At 46.0% G+C, this 16,961-nt stretch overlaps 1 protein-coding gene across 3 annotated transcripts; it reads right to left on the minus strand.

Annotated features, from left to right (window-relative positions):
- Positions 1-1,096: 1,096 nt before the first annotated feature.
- LOC116903977 (aldo-keto reductase family 1 member B7-like) lies at positions 1,097-16,557 on the minus strand. 3 transcript variants are annotated; one of them, XR_004388318.1, is made up of 11 exons: positions 16,257-16,557; positions 13,744-13,911; positions 12,322-12,438; positions 11,052-11,129; positions 7,650-7,772; positions 7,279-7,385; positions 6,672-6,753; positions 5,780-5,863; positions 5,159-5,241; positions 3,039-3,200; positions 1,097-1,568 (listed from the first exon to the last, which is right to left on the minus strand). XR_004388318.1 is itself a non-coding variant. In XM_032906785.1 (10 exons), exons 1-10 carry the CDS (start codon positions 16,320-16,322, stop codon positions 3,158-3,160), a joined length of 951 nt encoding a protein of 316 aa, XP_032762676.1. In that variant the 5' UTR covers positions 16,323-16,557; the 3' UTR covers positions 2,861-3,157. The 3 variants fall into 3 exon arrangements, 1 of the variants encoding a protein (XP_032762676.1); XM_032906785.1 differs by lacking the exon at positions 1,097-1,568 and having other exon boundaries at positions 2,861-3,200; XR_004388319.1 differs by lacking the exons at positions 13,744-13,911; positions 16,257-16,557 and having other exon boundaries at positions 11,052-11,104; positions 12,322-12,341.
- Positions 16,558-16,961: the final 404 nt, after the last annotated feature.

Consider the following 16,961-nt stretch of genomic DNA (forward strand, 5'->3'; position numbering starts at 1 on the left):
GCAAACCCTTCAGCTCATCAGAGCTGGTAGAGCTTGCAGTTGTGAGTGTGCATCTCCTTGTCCGGTGAATTCTAAAGAGATGGTGTTGCCAGCTGACAATTGGGATGCAGTCAGTGTTTGCATGCTTGTCCCAGAGCTTGGCTCCCAGCTTCCTGGGATGACAGAGGTAAGTTTCAAGACTCCAGAGCCTGAGAGCTTCCACAGAGACAGGGCTTTCTGGTGCTGTTCATTCATGAACAGATGAGGCTGAGCTGAGATGCTGCACCTTAATGAAGGGATCAGAGCAGGAGCAGGAAGGTTTAGTTTCCTGAGGTTGTAGTTTTCCTGTCAGAGCTCAGGCAAAATAGCTTCTGTTCTTGTGTTTCTATGGGATTTTGTGTATATTGTGTGTACACTGTTTCTTGTTTTTCTTGCTTTGCTTTGGGTTTTGTTGTTGTGGCTTTGTTTGTTTGTTTGTTTGTTTTGCCTATTTGCTTTCTAAAGACAAAGAGAAAGAAAGGGTGTAGAGTTCAGTTGGGAGGTGGGGGGGCGGGAACTGGGAGGAGAAACAAGGATGAGAATATATTGAATGAAATTTAAAAAAAAAAAAAAAAGAATGGTCACTGAAGGGACCTGGGCCCTTTAGGAACCGCTGCAATTGGTCAAAGAGTAGAGGGTGCAGGGTCAGAATGAGTCTGGCTCTGAATGACAACATCTCCACAGGCAGAAAGGAACTTACTCTGGAAAATGTAGAAGTATTAAGACTTTAGTTAGGGAAGTCATGACTTCCAACTTACAGATACCTCCTTCTGTCTCTGAACCTGTGAGAGGACACTTACTGGCAGTGTGTTCTGGCACTTTTGTACGTCTGTGTGTGTGTGAGAGAGAGAGAGAGAGAGAGAGAGAGAGAGAGAGAGAGAGAGAGAGACAGAGACAGAGACAGAGACAGAGACACAGAGAGAGAGACAGAGACAGATTGGATCTTGTTGTACTCTTCCTACCTCAGCCTCCTTGGTGCTGGGAGTCAACACTTGGCAACACCATGTCAGCTCATTATTATTAATATTGTTTTACAGTTAACAGCAAGAAAAAAGTTTCCCTTTTTGTTTCTGTTTTGTTTTCCTTGGACACAGGGGTTCTCTGTGTTGCCCTGGCTGTCCTGGAACTCACTCCTTAGATAAGGCTGGTCTCTGCCTCCCAAGTGAGGTTTACCATAGCCCAGTAAAAAAGAGTTTCTTAGAGAAGGGGCTAGCCTTGAGGGTAGTTTTATTCTCACAAACCTGCTTCCCTCTAAGGTAGCGCAGCTATTGTCTTGGCCGGAGGGAAGGTGAAGGTGGCTCATCAATCCAATGACGAGTATCAGAATGTCATGGGAAGGCAGATGGAGACGCGAAACTGGAACAGCTACAAAGCAAAAAGCCTTGGGGATTCTGATAACTACCACAAGTCAGAAAAGGTCAAGGAAAGAACCATCAGAGCTTCACCAGGGTGCATCACCCATCTGAAACCTTGATGGAAGAGCTGGGACATCAATCAAGAGGGTACGAGGTCATTCCAAGGTCGGCAGCAGCAGGAAGAGACGGCCAATCCTCAGGATGAGAGGACATAGGAGGAAGAGGGATGTCCTACCCCAGAAGTGGTGTCAACTGGTAGGATCAGAATCTATGTGGAAACATGAAGGGGGAGTCAGTGGAGTTTCTCAGGAAATACCGCTTCTGCTGAAATGCCACTAAGAGAAGATAGATGCACCACCTTTCTCTTTCTGCAGACGTTCAACCTCCTACCAGAAGCCCCCACTGAGCAATCACAGAGGGAGCCATCTGACAAGGAAGCCTGGGTTGCAGTGTGCACACATGTCCCAGCACCATGGGCCCTGGGGACGGGATATTTATGTGAGCATGACTAGGCCTGTGGGAAGCAGAGAATGGGGTGACACAGTGATCTTCAGTGGTCATTGATCATAGGAAACCGGCATGGGGTTCTACAGAGTATTCGTCCACTGTGCTGACTATCACTTAGTTCTTGAATAAATTTCCTTTTAAAAAAACATTTGGGGCCAGGTGAGGTGGCTCATACCTTTAATCCCAGCACTCAGGAGGCAGAGGCAGGCCTATCTCTATGAGTTTGAGGCCAGCCTGGTCTACAAAGTGAGTTCCAGGACTACACAAAGGAACCCTGTCTTGAAAAGTAAAAATAAATAAATTAATAAAGATTTTTAAAAATATTTTTTAATGTTAGCATAGTTTAGTTTGTAAACTGGGTGGCCAATCGCTCGTTATGCTCTTTTGTGGACAGTTCTAGATGATTGGAATAGTTTCTAAATTCTTTTTCTAAAAATAGTTTCTAAAAGTTGTTTTCCACTTCATGGCAATAGTAAATGTCTTCATGTCCAGACTTCCCCATTTTTTGCCCCACTTCTCTCAAGGAGTAGGCAGTTTGTGAATTTTAAGGGCTATTGAACCAACAGCTTTGACCCTTTGGCATGAAGCCATATTACAGGCAAAAGGGAAGAGTCAAGAAAGTCATGGGAGAAAGAGGAGGGCCTGGAAAGGAGGAGACTTGGGAGGAGGAGGAAGAGGAGGGGGAGGAATAAGGGAAGGAGGAGGAGTAAGGGGAGGAGGAGGAGGGAGGAGGAGGAGGGGGAGGAGGAGGAGGAGGAGGAGGAGGACAAGGACAAGGATGAGGACGAGGACGAGTATTAAACTGCCCTGAGATCTCCTGAGAAGCACCTTCCTTTGAAACTTGCTTTAGCTACTGACTACCTGGGAACGTCAGCAAGGTCTTGGCTCCCTCGTGCCTCCATTTTCTCACTGTAAAATATGAATAATGAGAGTTGAACCCAATGAGTTCATCATTCGAAAAGCACTCTGTTGAAAATGTGTATGACTATTGCTACTTTTACTATTTTATCCTTTTAAGCTTCAGTGTTAACTAGTGCTCCTGGTGTCTGGCAAACATTCAGCCAGGTCAAATTAGTGAACAACATTGTCCTTTGCCAAGTTGCATTTTCCTGTGTCAGTCTGATTTTAGTTGAACAGAAGAATGTAAATGAGAGTTGCCCTATCACGGCTGGCCCGGTATGATATCCAATAGGCTTGGCAAGAAATAGGATTCAGGAGGGGTAGGTTGGAAATCAGTGAAGAGTGTCCTCCACGGGAACGCATCAGGTAATTCAGCTTCAGTATTCCGCGTGGAAAGGGAAGTCCTCATTACGACTTGCCCTGCAGCAACAAGCATAAAGAGGAAATTGTTCCAACGAAGCAAAGGGTGTGATCTCAGATGCACTCTTAGGTGGTATATACAGCACATTTGTGCTTTCTCAGCCTCTTCTCCATAAAACCATGAGAAAATTAGATGGAGGTGCATAGACCATGACCCTCCCCCTAAAGTATAAGACAAGTACTTGAAAGAGGGCTTGTAAACAACCAATGACAAGGTCACTAGTAAATTGTCACCATGAGGGATCATAAGCAGACAGACACACATCTGGGGGCCTCAGAACCATTCTCTCAATTCATTCTCACATTGCTGTGAAGTGGGAAATACTGTTGAGATCAACAGATTGGCTGTGAGTAGTCAATATGACATTAATATAGGCAAAGAGCTTAAAGTGTCTGCTGTATGCTAAACTAGTATTCAGTGGATGTTGGCTGTAATTAATACTGTAGATAGAGCAACTTGGTGACATCACCCAAACTACCCAAGGCCCCATCACTAATTATTAAATGGTAGAGTTTCGAGTACAAACCACCTAGTTTTACAAGTCCTTCGGTCTATGACCTCGCTCACAGATCCAACTCCATGTAGCAATCCTTCTTGATGCCAAAACAAACATCATAAATGCATCTCGAGCAGATTTCTGATCTTTTATATGACGTTTCTCTAATGATTACCAGGAAAAGAAAAGGCAAACAAAACCATATCTTTAAAAAAATACTTTTTTTTGCAAACTCAAATAGCTGTTTTCTGTTTATCTTCCTGAATCTGACCTTGCTATCTCTGCCACTGTGACTCAATTCCAGGGACTGTTACTTCCTTGGATTAATGTAACTACCTCCCTGTTGCTCTCAACGCAGAAGTCAGTGTGGCGTTTTAAGACATGCTACACCATGCCAGCCTCTGCTCAAAATCCTTTCCTGGCTTCTTAGTTTCTCGGGATACAAAACCAGTGTTGTTCTCTTGGTCCATTGTGTGTCCTCAGCCTAATGTGGTCCCTGGCTTGCCATCTGCCTACGGTCCCCTCACTCTCTCGGCTCCAGCATTGTTGCCTTCCTGGCTCAAGTGCTCTAAACCTCTTACATCGAGCCATTCACGATTGCTCTCATTGCCATAGATGCAATGGCATGTGGTTCGTCCTTCACTTCCTTCAACTGTGACTGTCAGCACAGCTTCCCCTGGGTAGTCATGTAGTGAAGTTTCTGCTACACAGGGATCGCTTCTTCTATACCTTTTGCCCAACTTCACTCTTCTCTATGATCTCTCTCTTTCTCTCTCTCTCTCTCTCTCTCTCTCTCTCACACACACACACACACACACACATCAGAGTTATTTTAGTTTCCCTCTGTAGAACATGAGCATGGGAACAGGAAGCTTGTAGTGCAATGTCCCAAACATGTAGACCACTCCTGGCCACAGCGCATCGCAGTACGTCACTGAGTGAATGAGTGAGGGAAGGAGAGCTTGACTCCCACACAACAGTGACAGCTCCTTTCTTTAAAATCCTCACCCTCTGGGTAAGATTCAGAAACTGAGCATCAAATAACAATGTCTCTGTTCTTAGTGATTCTCCAGGACTCAAACTTTTTTTTTTTAAACTTTTCATGACTGTCAGAAAATAGTATTTAAAGACAAAACCATAGTGCCTTCCATTCCTTCCTATTAAACCCTTCAACCTTAGAAAAAAGGCCTGATCATTTGAGAGATGGCTCAGCAGTTAAAACCTTTCCAGAAGTCCTGAGTTCAAATCCAACCACATGGTGGCTCACAAACCATCTGAATTGGGATCTGATCCCTGTCTGAGAAGCCTTCAACCTACATAAAATTAGTGTATAGAAAGAAAGGAAGAAAGAAAGAAAGAAAGAAAGAAAGAAAGAAAGAAAGAAAGAGAGAAAGAAAGAGAGAAAGAAAGAAAGAAAAAAAGAAGCCTGATCACCCTCCCACTTAACCTGGTACCACTTACGCAAACAGGCCACAGGCCCTCCAGTTCCTGTTGAGGCTGAGAATGGCAGCCATGTCCTCCTCACTCAATTGGAAGTCAAAGACCTAGAAAGAGAAGAGTCCGAAAGCCATCCTTGGCAAGGAAAGGGCTGGTGGGATCTGAGGTTCTAGGTACACACTGCATCCAATTTATTCTGTAAATTGTGACTGGGTTATTTAAGAGGGATTAATGTTACACAAGCAGGGCTTATAGGTGTGCAAGTGTGTGCAGTGACTGAAATCCCTGAGGAGCCTGTCAGAGACAAGCTTTTTAAATCCATTCTATCCTCTTCTGCACAGTGGTGGGTGAGTAGACCAAAATGGCCCTCAGTTAACCAGGACAGCGTGTGGCCTGTGGTCTAAGTGCTGGAGGGTAGGCAGAAATCTACCTGGCAGGCTGTTGCTATTGCCTGCCTCCAACCTACCCTTGATACACAAGTGACCACTGCGTCTCTGTTGAGGCCAACTGCCAAGCCTAAGAGTTGATAAGGAAGTTGGAAGAAGGGAAACACTGGCAATGATGGGGTGGGACTAAAGCTTAAGGACAGGTTCTTTTCTAAGTCCACTCAACTGAGGAACGTCAGATAAGCAGCCCAGGTCTTACCTGAATGTTCTCTTGTATGCGGGAGGGTGTCACAGACTTGGGGATCACGGCCACGTTCCTCTCTATATGGAACCGGATCAGAACCTGTGCACAAAGAGGCCCGGTGATCAGGCATTCACTTACCTACATAGAATCCCTCCTAGTGAAATGAATAATAAAACATATCTGTTTCTCTGTGGCTTTAACGATTATTAGAGACACTTGCAAGTCCTCCACTTATGCTCCATGATCCTGGGAGCTACAGTGTGGTTCTCCTGGATAGGAAGGAGGAGGGTAGCCTGTGGTCATTGACTGATGGACAGAGTACTTCTCTGATGCCAAGTTTGCTTGCGATCCCAGCAGATTAAAAGAAGGCAATACAAATAAAAACAAGACTGTTGCGAGATATTCGGTCATGCTGTTAACCCTGAGATTGTGTTATTTACTGGAAAAACCTGTTTCTACTTGTGGTGTTGCTCAGCCCTAGCCCAGGCCCTTTACTCTCAGAACTTTCTATTTATTGTAAACATGATGAAATAAGGTCAGCCATAGGTCAAGAGGTGGAACAAGCAACCAGTTGGCAGAGAGTGAACACGGGTTAAAAAACATAGAAAGTAAGAAGTCAGGAAAACGGATGGAGAGACATACAGAAAGTAGAAGGGAAGGGCATTCAGTCTGAGGGGTTGTTTGAGACATGCAGAGAAGAACTGCCTTTTAGGACACCAGCTGAAGAGAAGGGCCAGCCAGGTGCTTTCTCTGCCTCTCTGAGAGAGCAGCTTTCACCCCAGCACCTGGCTCCTGAGTCTTCATTGGCGAAATCAAATGATGGAGATTTTGTTTTAAAGCAGCACACGATTACAAGAAAGAATCGATTGCTAGATAAAAAGGGGAAAGGGGGAACACACAGTTTTACCTGGGCTGCAGTTTTCTTGTGCTTCAAAGCAATTTCTTTAATCTTGGGAATCTCCAGCAATACAGGGTCCTCAGGCTTGGCACTAGAGGAAGAAAGATGGCTGGAGTAAAAGTCCCCACGGCTACTGCAGGCCTGTGAGCCCGACTGCCAGGACAGTGTCAAGGCTGAGCGCCACAGCCTTCTCCTCCTCCCGTGAGACAGGCAGAAACATGGAAAAGCTTTGTGTCTATCCCATGAGCCCATCTGTCGACAGGAGCTTTAGAGGTGGGAAAGCGTGACCCAGCCCTGCAGGATGGAAATGGCAGGTTCTCTGAACATCGGCCATGACCACTGTTTACTTACTCTAAACATTCTTACAGCTGCATTTCCTGTTGGGTGACCCATTTCCAAAGAAATTACATACTAATACTAACAAATTATGAAATGCCAATTTTAAGGAATTTAAAATTTTTCTTTTTTTTTTTTTTTTTTTTTTTTTTGGTTCTTTTTTTTCGAGCTGGGGATCGAACCAGGGCCTTGCCTTCCTAGGCAAGCGCCTACCACTGAGCTAAATCCCCAACCCCTATTTTTCTTTTTGAAAGAGAGAACTAGTACTCCAAAGCCTCACCTAGGCCTGTCTGGGGAGCCCAGGGGACTGTAGGCTGTGACCACGATGCCCTTGGAGTGACAGTACTGAATCAGTTTTTCCTGGGTGAGGTAAGGGTGGCACTCGACCTGCAAGAGAAAACATCTCCATCACTAGAGAAGGAAGTCTTTCTGAGAGGCTCAGTGGGAACTCCAGGCACAAGAAAGGACCAACACGTAGACCAAACACAACCCACTGATAGACGTGCTACACACCAGACCCAGAGGCCTGCCTCCCACCTCCCTGAGCATCCTGAACACAGACCCCAGAGGTGAGACTCTGCAGACAGTACTGACCTTGCCTCCCAGTGCTGAAGCAGGCACAGAGCAGGGCCTGCAGCACACGGAACTCACCTGGTTGGTCACTGGCTTATGTTTCAGTCCAGGCTTGTTCAGGAGCCTTTCGATCTGGAAGTGGTTGAAGTTGGAGACGCCCAGAGCTTTCACCAGCCCCTGGTCCACCAGTTCCTCCATGCCCTGTCACAGGGAGGTCCATTGTTTAGATCAGCAGTTCTCAACCTTCCTAACGCTGCAACCCTTTGCACACTTCCTCGTGTTCCGATGACACCCAACCATAACGTTGCTACTTCTTAATTGTAACTTTGCTAGACTGTGGTGGCCTCATGGCTGCTTCCAGCCCTCTCCTACTCTTCCCCAGCTCAGACATAATGAGAAAGGAGAAGGCAGGTTTCATGTACTTCCTGTTCTCAACGCACCCAAATCTGGTTATTCAGGAAATAGGCCCTGTGCCACGAATCACTCCATTGGCTCTCTTTTTGGGTTTTATTTAGTGGTATTGAAGATCGAGCCTAGAGATCCTCATGAGCTAGACAAGTGCTTCATAGCAGAACCAATCCCCAGACTTCCTAAATTTCATTTGTCAGTTTTGAAGTAAGGTTTCTCTAGGTCAAACACACTGGATTTGACACTGCAGCCCAGGTGGACTTTGAATTGTGAACTTCATGTAGTGAGAATTTTGATTTCCTTAAGAACACAGTTACACTGTGTGAATACGTTTTTGTTTTAATCCTGGGTGTGGGATAAGAGGCTGCTTCATAGCAGGTGACTATGATTTGCCTCGTGCACTAGCAGGGGTGTGAGTTTTGCTGCCTACAGATTATTTAATTTTTGGGGAGTCTGGAGTGGGTATAGTGAGAGAGTCCTCAGAGGGCCTGTGGAGGTGACTGCTCCCCCCTAGTGCTCCTGGTTCCTGTTGTTGCAGTTTGCCAACTGGTCATGAGCAAGGAGACAAAACAAAGTTGGAGATACCCTAACCTGATGAAGATTGGACTTGCACCATGGAACCCAATACCCTAACTAATCAGCAGGCAGTCGACTAAAGAAACTTATACCCCCTTTCCCCACTAATATTCTTTCCCTCCTACCTAGTGTCGGAATGGATCAGGGTGGAATAAGGGTTAGAAGGGAGATACTTATATATATGTATATATATATGTATATATATATACATACACATATACACACACACACACACACACACACACACACACACACACACACATATATATATATATATATATATATATATATATATATATATATATATATACAAAACCTCCTGCCTCTGCCCCCAACATGACTGTAATTATCAGCCCACACACCCAGGCCTACTGCTTACCTGAGCTGTAATTCCTCTCTTCCCTACCAAACACAGTTTGGAGTTCTTTGAGGAAGACCTTGAGGATATATGGACCCTGGTAGGAACACCTAGCCTAGAGCTGCAGTTGGGCTAAAATCTATCCTTTTAACTACATGGAATTAGCCAAAATGGAATCAACCCAAGGATTTGGCTTCTTCTTTTTCTGCCCACAGTGATCTTGTTCTAAACTTTCCCAAATTATCCAATCCTATAGTGGCAGTCAAAAGCTGAAAATGAGCTTATAAGTCATCTGTTATGAGTCCCTGTCCAGTCGTTGCTAGAATATAAATACATACAATGAGCTCCCTGCTTGTGATTCTTGCAGTCCAATTCAAGTGCTCAGGTTTCTGTCACTGAGCCGTCAGCCTCAGTGCTAGGCTACTTCAGCTTATTTGACATTAAATAGCACAGGCATCAGGAAGGAAAGGAAGGAGTTGCCCGAGCCTTGGACAGACATTAGAGGGGGAGTTTAAGTTGGACCTGGGAAAACAACATGAAGAAAGGTGGTAAAGTTGTAAACAGATCGGGAGGAAAGAGGAGCCAGGGCTTAGAGGCAGGGACAAGCAGGGTGTGCGCAGCTGACATGGTGTAGTGTTTCCCAATCTTGGATGCATCTTGCACCCTCTGAAGGCTCTAAAATAAATAGGTGTCCCGACTCCACTCCCAGGGCATCCTACCAATTCCCTTTGGGATGCAGCATGGACATTAGGACGTTCAAATGTCCCTGGAGACTTTAGCACCAAGTTGTGAAGCACCAGAGTGAGTGAGGAAGGACTTTACTAGGCAAGGCAGTTAGCATTGGTGAGATCTAAGGGTCCCAGCATCTTCTCAGTAGGAAACAAGATAGATGACCCTGCGACCTGGGTCAGGTTTGAGTGGGCTTATGATTCATCTCGATCTATTTATGCTTTTTAAAGAATATCCTTTATCTATCATTAATTGTGGTCAGTGAGGAGTCTACTAGATTAGCTGTAGGTCCACAGTACCACCCCATGTTGACATATCTGGTCATGCTGGTGTCTAATCAAAGCTTCTCACCTGCAGTATGATATCATCTTCTGTCTGTCTGTCTGTCTACCTATCTTTTTTCTACCTAGCTACTTACCTACCTACCTATCTGTGGTGATTTGATAAGAACGATCCCGGCGTATCTGAATGTTTAGTCATCAGGGAGTGGCACCACTTGAGAAAAACTAGGAGGTGTGTCCTTGTTGTCATAGATATGACCTTGTTGGAAGAAGTATGTCGTTGAGGGTGTGCTTGATCAGAATGTCGCTCTCTGATACTTTTCCAGCACCATTTCTGCCAGTGTAAAGCCATGCTTCCCACCATGATAATAGATTAAACCCCTGAAACTATAAGCAAGCCCTCAATTAAATGCTTTCTTTTTTTTTTTTAAGATTTATTTATTTATTTGTTATATGTAAGTACACTGTAGCTGTCTTCAGACACACCAGAAGAGGGCATCAGATCTCATTATAGATGGCTGTGTGCCACCATGTGGTTGCTGGGATTTGAACTCACGACCTCTGGAAGAGCAGTCAGTGCTCTTAACCACTGAGCCACCTCTCCAGCCCTAAATGCTTTCTTTTATAGTAGATTTCTTAGTCACGGTGTCTCTTCACAGCAATAGAACACTGACCAAGACTCTAGCTAGCTAGCTATTCATCTATCCAGAGTATCACTGGGTAGCTGTACTTATAGCTGTCCTGGAACTTGCTATGTAGAACAGGCTGACCTAGAACTCACAGAGATATGCCTGTCTCTACCTTCTGAGTGCTGGAATTCAAGGCATGCCCAGCTCAGCACTGCATCTTTTCATTCCTTTAAAGTGTTGGGATGGCTCTATGGATAGTGGTGGCTTGAGGCCAAGACTGATGACTGAAGTGAATTTCCGAAAACCCACACAGTTGAAGCAGAGAACCTACCCCCACAAGCGCCATTCTCCCCAAAATAGACAAATGGATGTTTAGAAAAGAGAGAGAAAATTTATAAAGAATAGTAGTGAAATTAGACACAGTGCACTTGGGCGGAGTCGCGAGGGGACCTGCCAGAATTTCTTTTTTCTCAGCACACTTGGAGAAGCTGGAACTTACCTCCCAAGCATCCAAGAATGTATATTTACTGGCGAGAACATTGCCTTTATCATCTGTGGGTAAAAAGACATTTCCAGACTGTAAATGCAAAACAAAAAGCTCGTTAGGCTCTAACCTGGACACCTGGTTCTCTGAAGCACGGTTTGAGGGCAACAGCATACCAAAAAGAAACACCTGCATGGCCACTCGTCACACTCTGGGGAACACACTTTAGACAGCAAACGTCAATAAAATGTATGTGTCAATCCACTGTGGGCTATAACCCCCTGGTGTCTGACGCTGATGGGCACTGTTTCACCAACTGTCCTTACTACGTTATAAAAAGCCATTATCATTACCATGAAAATTAACCCAACATGCCCAAATCCATAGAGACTTGGGGGACATTTTAGTTTCAAGGTTATTAGTCAAAGATTCAAAGATTCCATCAAAAGGGTGTGGTTAGCAGGAGAAGACCCTACCCAGCTTCTAGTCCAGGGTTTGGAGTATGCTATCGTCACCAAAACCGGTCACTTGGGCAGCAGAGAATTCTCATCCCTTCAATTCCTTTTTGGTTTTTGTTTTGTTTTGTTTTGTTTTGTTTTGTTTTGTTTTGTTTTGTTTTGTTTTGTTTAATTTGAATGGGTGTTTTGCCTGTGTGCGTCGCAGGCTTGTCTTGTGCCTGTGGGGCCAGGAAGAGGATGTTGGGTCCTTTGGAACTGGATTTACAGATGGTTCTGAACCACCATGTGGGTACTAGGAGTCAAACTGAACCCTCTAGAAGAGCAGTCAGTGTTCTCACTGCCCAGTCATCTCTCCAGACCCTCACTAACCCCTTCCAACTCTGAGGAGCAGGCGGGTGCAGGGCGCCAGGTATTGAGCTCTGTTTGCTTCTTCAGGGGTTTGTTCCTGGATGATTCTAACCAGTGTGGCAATGCTCTAATTGATGGCCAGAGCCGATTCCTGAAGTGTGTTACACAACACTGTCCCAAGAGATTCCTATCTCCTCTGCCCAGGGAATGAAGAAGAAGTGACAGGCCAGTTTGCAGTTTGGCTGAGCTGGCCAGAATCAGTTTCTCCCAAACTAACAGTAAGAAAACGTAAGCACGTGGTACTCCACAAATATAGCCCTAGATTACTGTACAGGCCATTGGCTTTCTGTTGTGCACAAAACTCCAGGTATAGCCCATCTCCTGCCCCAGTTGTGTTGATACACCCCATCCCCAGCCCCAACTCCAACACAGCTTCTGTTTTCTTGGCAGCTACAGATAGGGCAAAGAACAGCTCAAACCTGAAATCCCTGTGGCCAGTGAATTAGATACAGGTCCAGATAGTCCAGCTTCAGATCCAAGAGGGTTTTCTGGAAGGCTTTCTTCACCAGGCTTTTCTCAAAGAAGGTGGGCCACAGCTGCAGGGTGGGACAAGTGAGCGAACATTAGAACTAAGGGGAGAAAAGGCCACACCACAGTCACTCTCCCTACTTTGAGATTTGCAGCTGCTCTAACCACAGGACAAACCATTCATGTCTATTAAGGTTAGTTAAGGCCACAGTAGGTCACCAGCACTCATCAAGTTAAAGTCCTGCATGTGTGTTCTTCGTGCTCTTGAGGTTAGCACATCTGAAAACGGATCAACAGCGGATACTCCTGTGTTATTCTCTTCCTTGGCTGCCAGCTCTCAGCAGGCAAGAACTGGGTCTGACCCTCAAAAGCATCCTGATGTCTCTAGGGGCAGTTAACCCTTTCAGTACTCTCTGATCTCCAAGCCCATCAGGCGTGCCCACTCCAACAGGGAGTCTATCTGTCCCACCGGTTACAATGTCCTGGAACAAGGGTGTTTTAGCATGCTGTGTCCACTGCAGATCCTGAGCTCCTCAAACACCTCTCACTCAATGTCTCTGGTTTGCAATAATGCCTTATAAGCCACACGTTTTACTGAATTGAAATGAGAGAAGGAACCTACATGACAATAAATAATGTTCCCTCCATTTCCAAAAATACACGCGCCTGAGAACGTCAGGACCAGTCACTGAGACCACAGTGTTAAGCAGTAGGGTTCAGGAGTCATCCTAACTATACCCTTTACTGCCACCCGGAGGGTAGATTCCACTGACAGAAAGCAGGGAAAGGAGGTTCAACTGAGCCACTGAGATAGGGGCATCGCCATCTGCACTTTCTTACTAGTACTAACTTGGTGTGGATACTCATGTGCAGATATAATGACAGAGAGAGGGGCTGAGAGAATACAACAAACAGGAAGCTGCCTGTCTTAGTGTTTCTATTCCTGCACAAAACATGATGAAAAAGCAAGCTGGGGAGGAAAGGGTTTATTCAGCTCACACTTCCACATTGCTGTTCATCACCAAAGGAAGTCAGGACTGGAACTCACACAGGGCAGGCACTTGGAGACAGGAGCTGATGCAGAGGCCATGGAGGGATGTTACTTACTGGCTTGCTCAGCTTGCTTTCTGATAGAACCCAGGACCACCAGTCCAGAGATGGCACCACCCACAACAGGCTAGGCCCTCTCCCCTTCATCAGTAATTGAGAAAATGCCTTACAGCTGGGTCTCATGGAGGCATTTCCTCAAGGGAGGCTCCTTTCTCTGTGATAACTACAGCTTGTGTCAAGTTGACACACAAAACCAGCCAGTACAGTGCTCATACCCAGATATTTCCACTTGCCTTGAAGTCATGTCCACCAAGTCATTGTACCTTGCTGACGATGAAGAGGTCCTCCCTCCTCACAGCCTTCTCTTTGATCTTCTCTTGGATGGCTTCTCCCACCTCACTCTCGTTCTGATACACATAGGCACAGTCAAAGTGGCAATACCCACCATCAATGGCTGCCTTCACAGCTTCCTTGACTTTATCTGGGGGAGACTGAAACGCAATAGAAAAGACCATTGGGAGCCACTCTTCCAAGTCCTCCCCTAACGTGCTCCACATGGACCAGATTCTCTAAACCACAGTCTTGCTGGGATCTATTTCAAATGGCTATTGGGGTTGGGGAAAAACATACTTTGGAAAACTTTTAAAAAGAAAAGAGTAAACTATTTTATTTTATTAATTTGTATGGTTAGCATATAATGTAATTGGTTTCATTTATGGAATATGGCTTGCTGCCAAATCTAGGGCCTGAGCTCAAGTCTCGGAACCCCCATAGTAGGAAGAGAGAACTGAGTCTTGCATATTAACCTTTTGAAGGCCACATGCACACCATGGCATGAAAGTACTCGATCACTTTTATGAACATGTTTGCAAGCACAGAAACATACTAACAAATGAAAAAAAGGTTAAAAAAAAAAGCCAGGCATGGTGGTAATACATGCCTTCAATCCCGGAGGTGTAGATGCAGAGGCTGGGCAACTGCTGTGATTTCGAGAGCAGCTTGTTCTACACAAGAATTTCCAAACTAGTCACACTGCGAGCGAGAGGCTGCCTCAAAACCACAACCTCAAAACTCACTGATGGCCAAGCATAACCGTGCATACCGGAATCGCAGCACAAGGGAGGTAAAGGCAGGGGACAGAGAGTTTGGGCCAGCCCGGAACCTCAGCTTCTCCGTGAGAAGGCTCTTGCTTGCAATTCCAAGCATTTGGGAGGTAGAGGTATGAGGGCAAGACCAGTTTCAGCTGCCTACTAAGCTCTCTGTCTGTCAGAGCTACACGTGCCTATCTCAGACAACAACACATAAATAAATCCGTCTCTCGCAGAGTCTAGAGATCCTTTACGTAGTTGTCAGACATCAAGAAGTTCATAAAACAGAGGTCCACAGCTGGACCATCACTGAGTGAGACAAGGAGTTGCTGCCAGCCACTCAGAAGCGCGGGGTCCAGGCCCAAAGCCCCACCCTCCTGCAGGAGCACTGAGGAGCACATTGTCTTTCCGGCAGCATCGGCTCCTCATCCTGAAACCAACTCCTTTACAGCCTCTGCGTCTGCTGTTGAAATTCTGAAAGTTCATCTCTGTGAAGTTCCCCGTGTGAGCAGATTCCCTGGAGATCTGCAAGTGGCTAGTGGTTGTTTGGATGGATGTGAAATTTCTGGTTTGGTGTAAAACTGCTTCACTAAGCATTGGGATGGGCCTCAGAGCAGCTTGCCAGGAGAGATGAACACAGCCAGGATGGGACCCGAGTGTTGTGTTTATAAAAGATGGGGGGGAGGGTATTTTCTACAGAGGTGTGGGGGAAGGGGGTGCCTCTGCACACCCATGCTAAGGCATCCCTTCCGCCTGAGGGACCAGCCACACAACAAGGACATAGTATAGAATAGAGTTTATTCAGGACATGGGTTGGGGAGTTAAGAGGGTAGTAGGGGCAAAGAGAGAAGTAGAGAAATTGAAGAATAGAGGTCAGTCATGAGCACATGGAGAGAAGTGGGGAGGGGAATGGGGAGAGAAGGGACAAAGGGGCAAGAGGGTAAGAGCAAAAGGGCAAGAGAACAAGAGAGAGGAGAGGGGGCAAGCAACCTCTTTTATAGTGTCAGGCATACCTGGCTGTTGCCAGGTAACTGTGGGGTGGAGCATACCCGACTGTTGCCAGGTAACTGTGGGGTGGAGCATACCCGACTGTTGCCAGGTAACTGTGGGGTGGAGCATACCCGACTGTTGCCAGGTAACTGTTGGGGTGGAGCTTAGAATGCGAACACTGAGCTGACTCCCGCCCAGGCTATCTGTCACCCTGATCCTCCTCAGGCTTTAATTTGTGGGAATTAGCCAGGGTCTTTGTAAAGTGAAGGTGCCAATTTGGTAGCCTGTGCTGGGGTCTGAGACTGAGATTACACAGGCTTCCAGGCTACTCGGAAGTAGGCAGTGGGTAGCAAGGGGAGCAAGGTCATTTGGAGCTCAGTGTTCTGGTTCTAAATAATTCAACCAGAAACAGATACACAGCCCAAACCTGTAAATTGAGAGGTAACTCCAAGGAGAAGCTTGCAAAGAGAATAATACCCTGGAGATGATTTTGTTGTTGTTGTTGTTCTTTGTAAAATCCAGAACTAGCTGGGAACCCGACACTTGTTAGGGAAGGTACAAGCCAGCTTTGAGGCCTGAAGCAGCACAAAAGCGGAAAGCAACTTAGGTCCTGGCTTTAGAGATCTAGCCTGCCCCACCCCCATCCCCACCCCCACCCCCACCCTGACCCTCACCGGGCAGATACTGTGCAAAGGGGAGGAAATGCCAAGACCTGTCTCCACTTGAAAGAGGTAGCTGTCCAAAGACTGCGCACTCACCTTCCAGGTGCCCAGGCCCACAATGGGCATCTTGGCTTTGGTACTGAGCTTCACGAAGGCGGCCATGTTTGCTGCAGAAACGGTTCAAAGGTAGCAGACAGACGACTCTGGCCCAAAATAGGAATCTGGCGACTGGTTCCGTGTCCTTGAGGAGACAGGCTCTTCTTCCTACTGGCAAGCAGCTACAGCCTAGGGGCGGGCACTGGCACAGGAAGCGCATTTCAGCTTTTCTTAGGTCTGATCAGCGTAAACACTGCGGAAAACAAAGTTTCCCTGCTGCGGAACGCAAGGCTCCTGCAGCAGAGCCCGCGCCAGTGTGTAGACAAAAATAACAGGCCGTGAAAGATGAACGCATACGTTTATTTAAGGAAGGTCATTGCTGTGAGAGTGGACATACTCTAGTGACCCCTGTGTGCGTCCAACAAGTTTTCAGCTAGGAAAAAAATTCAAGGCAAGCAATTAATCATTTGGATATCGATTAGTACTGATAAGTCCACTACTGTCAGACCAGCCACATCAATTATTTTTGAAACCACTATTTCGTTAGCTACAATATTAATAACAAGAGATACTAGTGTAAGATCTATCCTTGCAGAATTTTTTTTTCAATTCTTATTATTTTATTTATTTACATTCCTGTCGTTGCCTCCCCTTTAGGTCCCCACACAGTTCCTCATCCCATTCCTCCTCCCCGTTGCCACCCCC

Source organism: Rattus rattus, chromosome 6 (assembly GCF_011064425.1).
Source record: "Rattus rattus isolate New Zealand chromosome 6, Rrattus_CSIRO_v1, whole genome shotgun sequence".
Taxonomy (NCBI): Eukaryota; Metazoa; Chordata; class Mammalia; order Rodentia; family Muridae; genus Rattus; species Rattus rattus.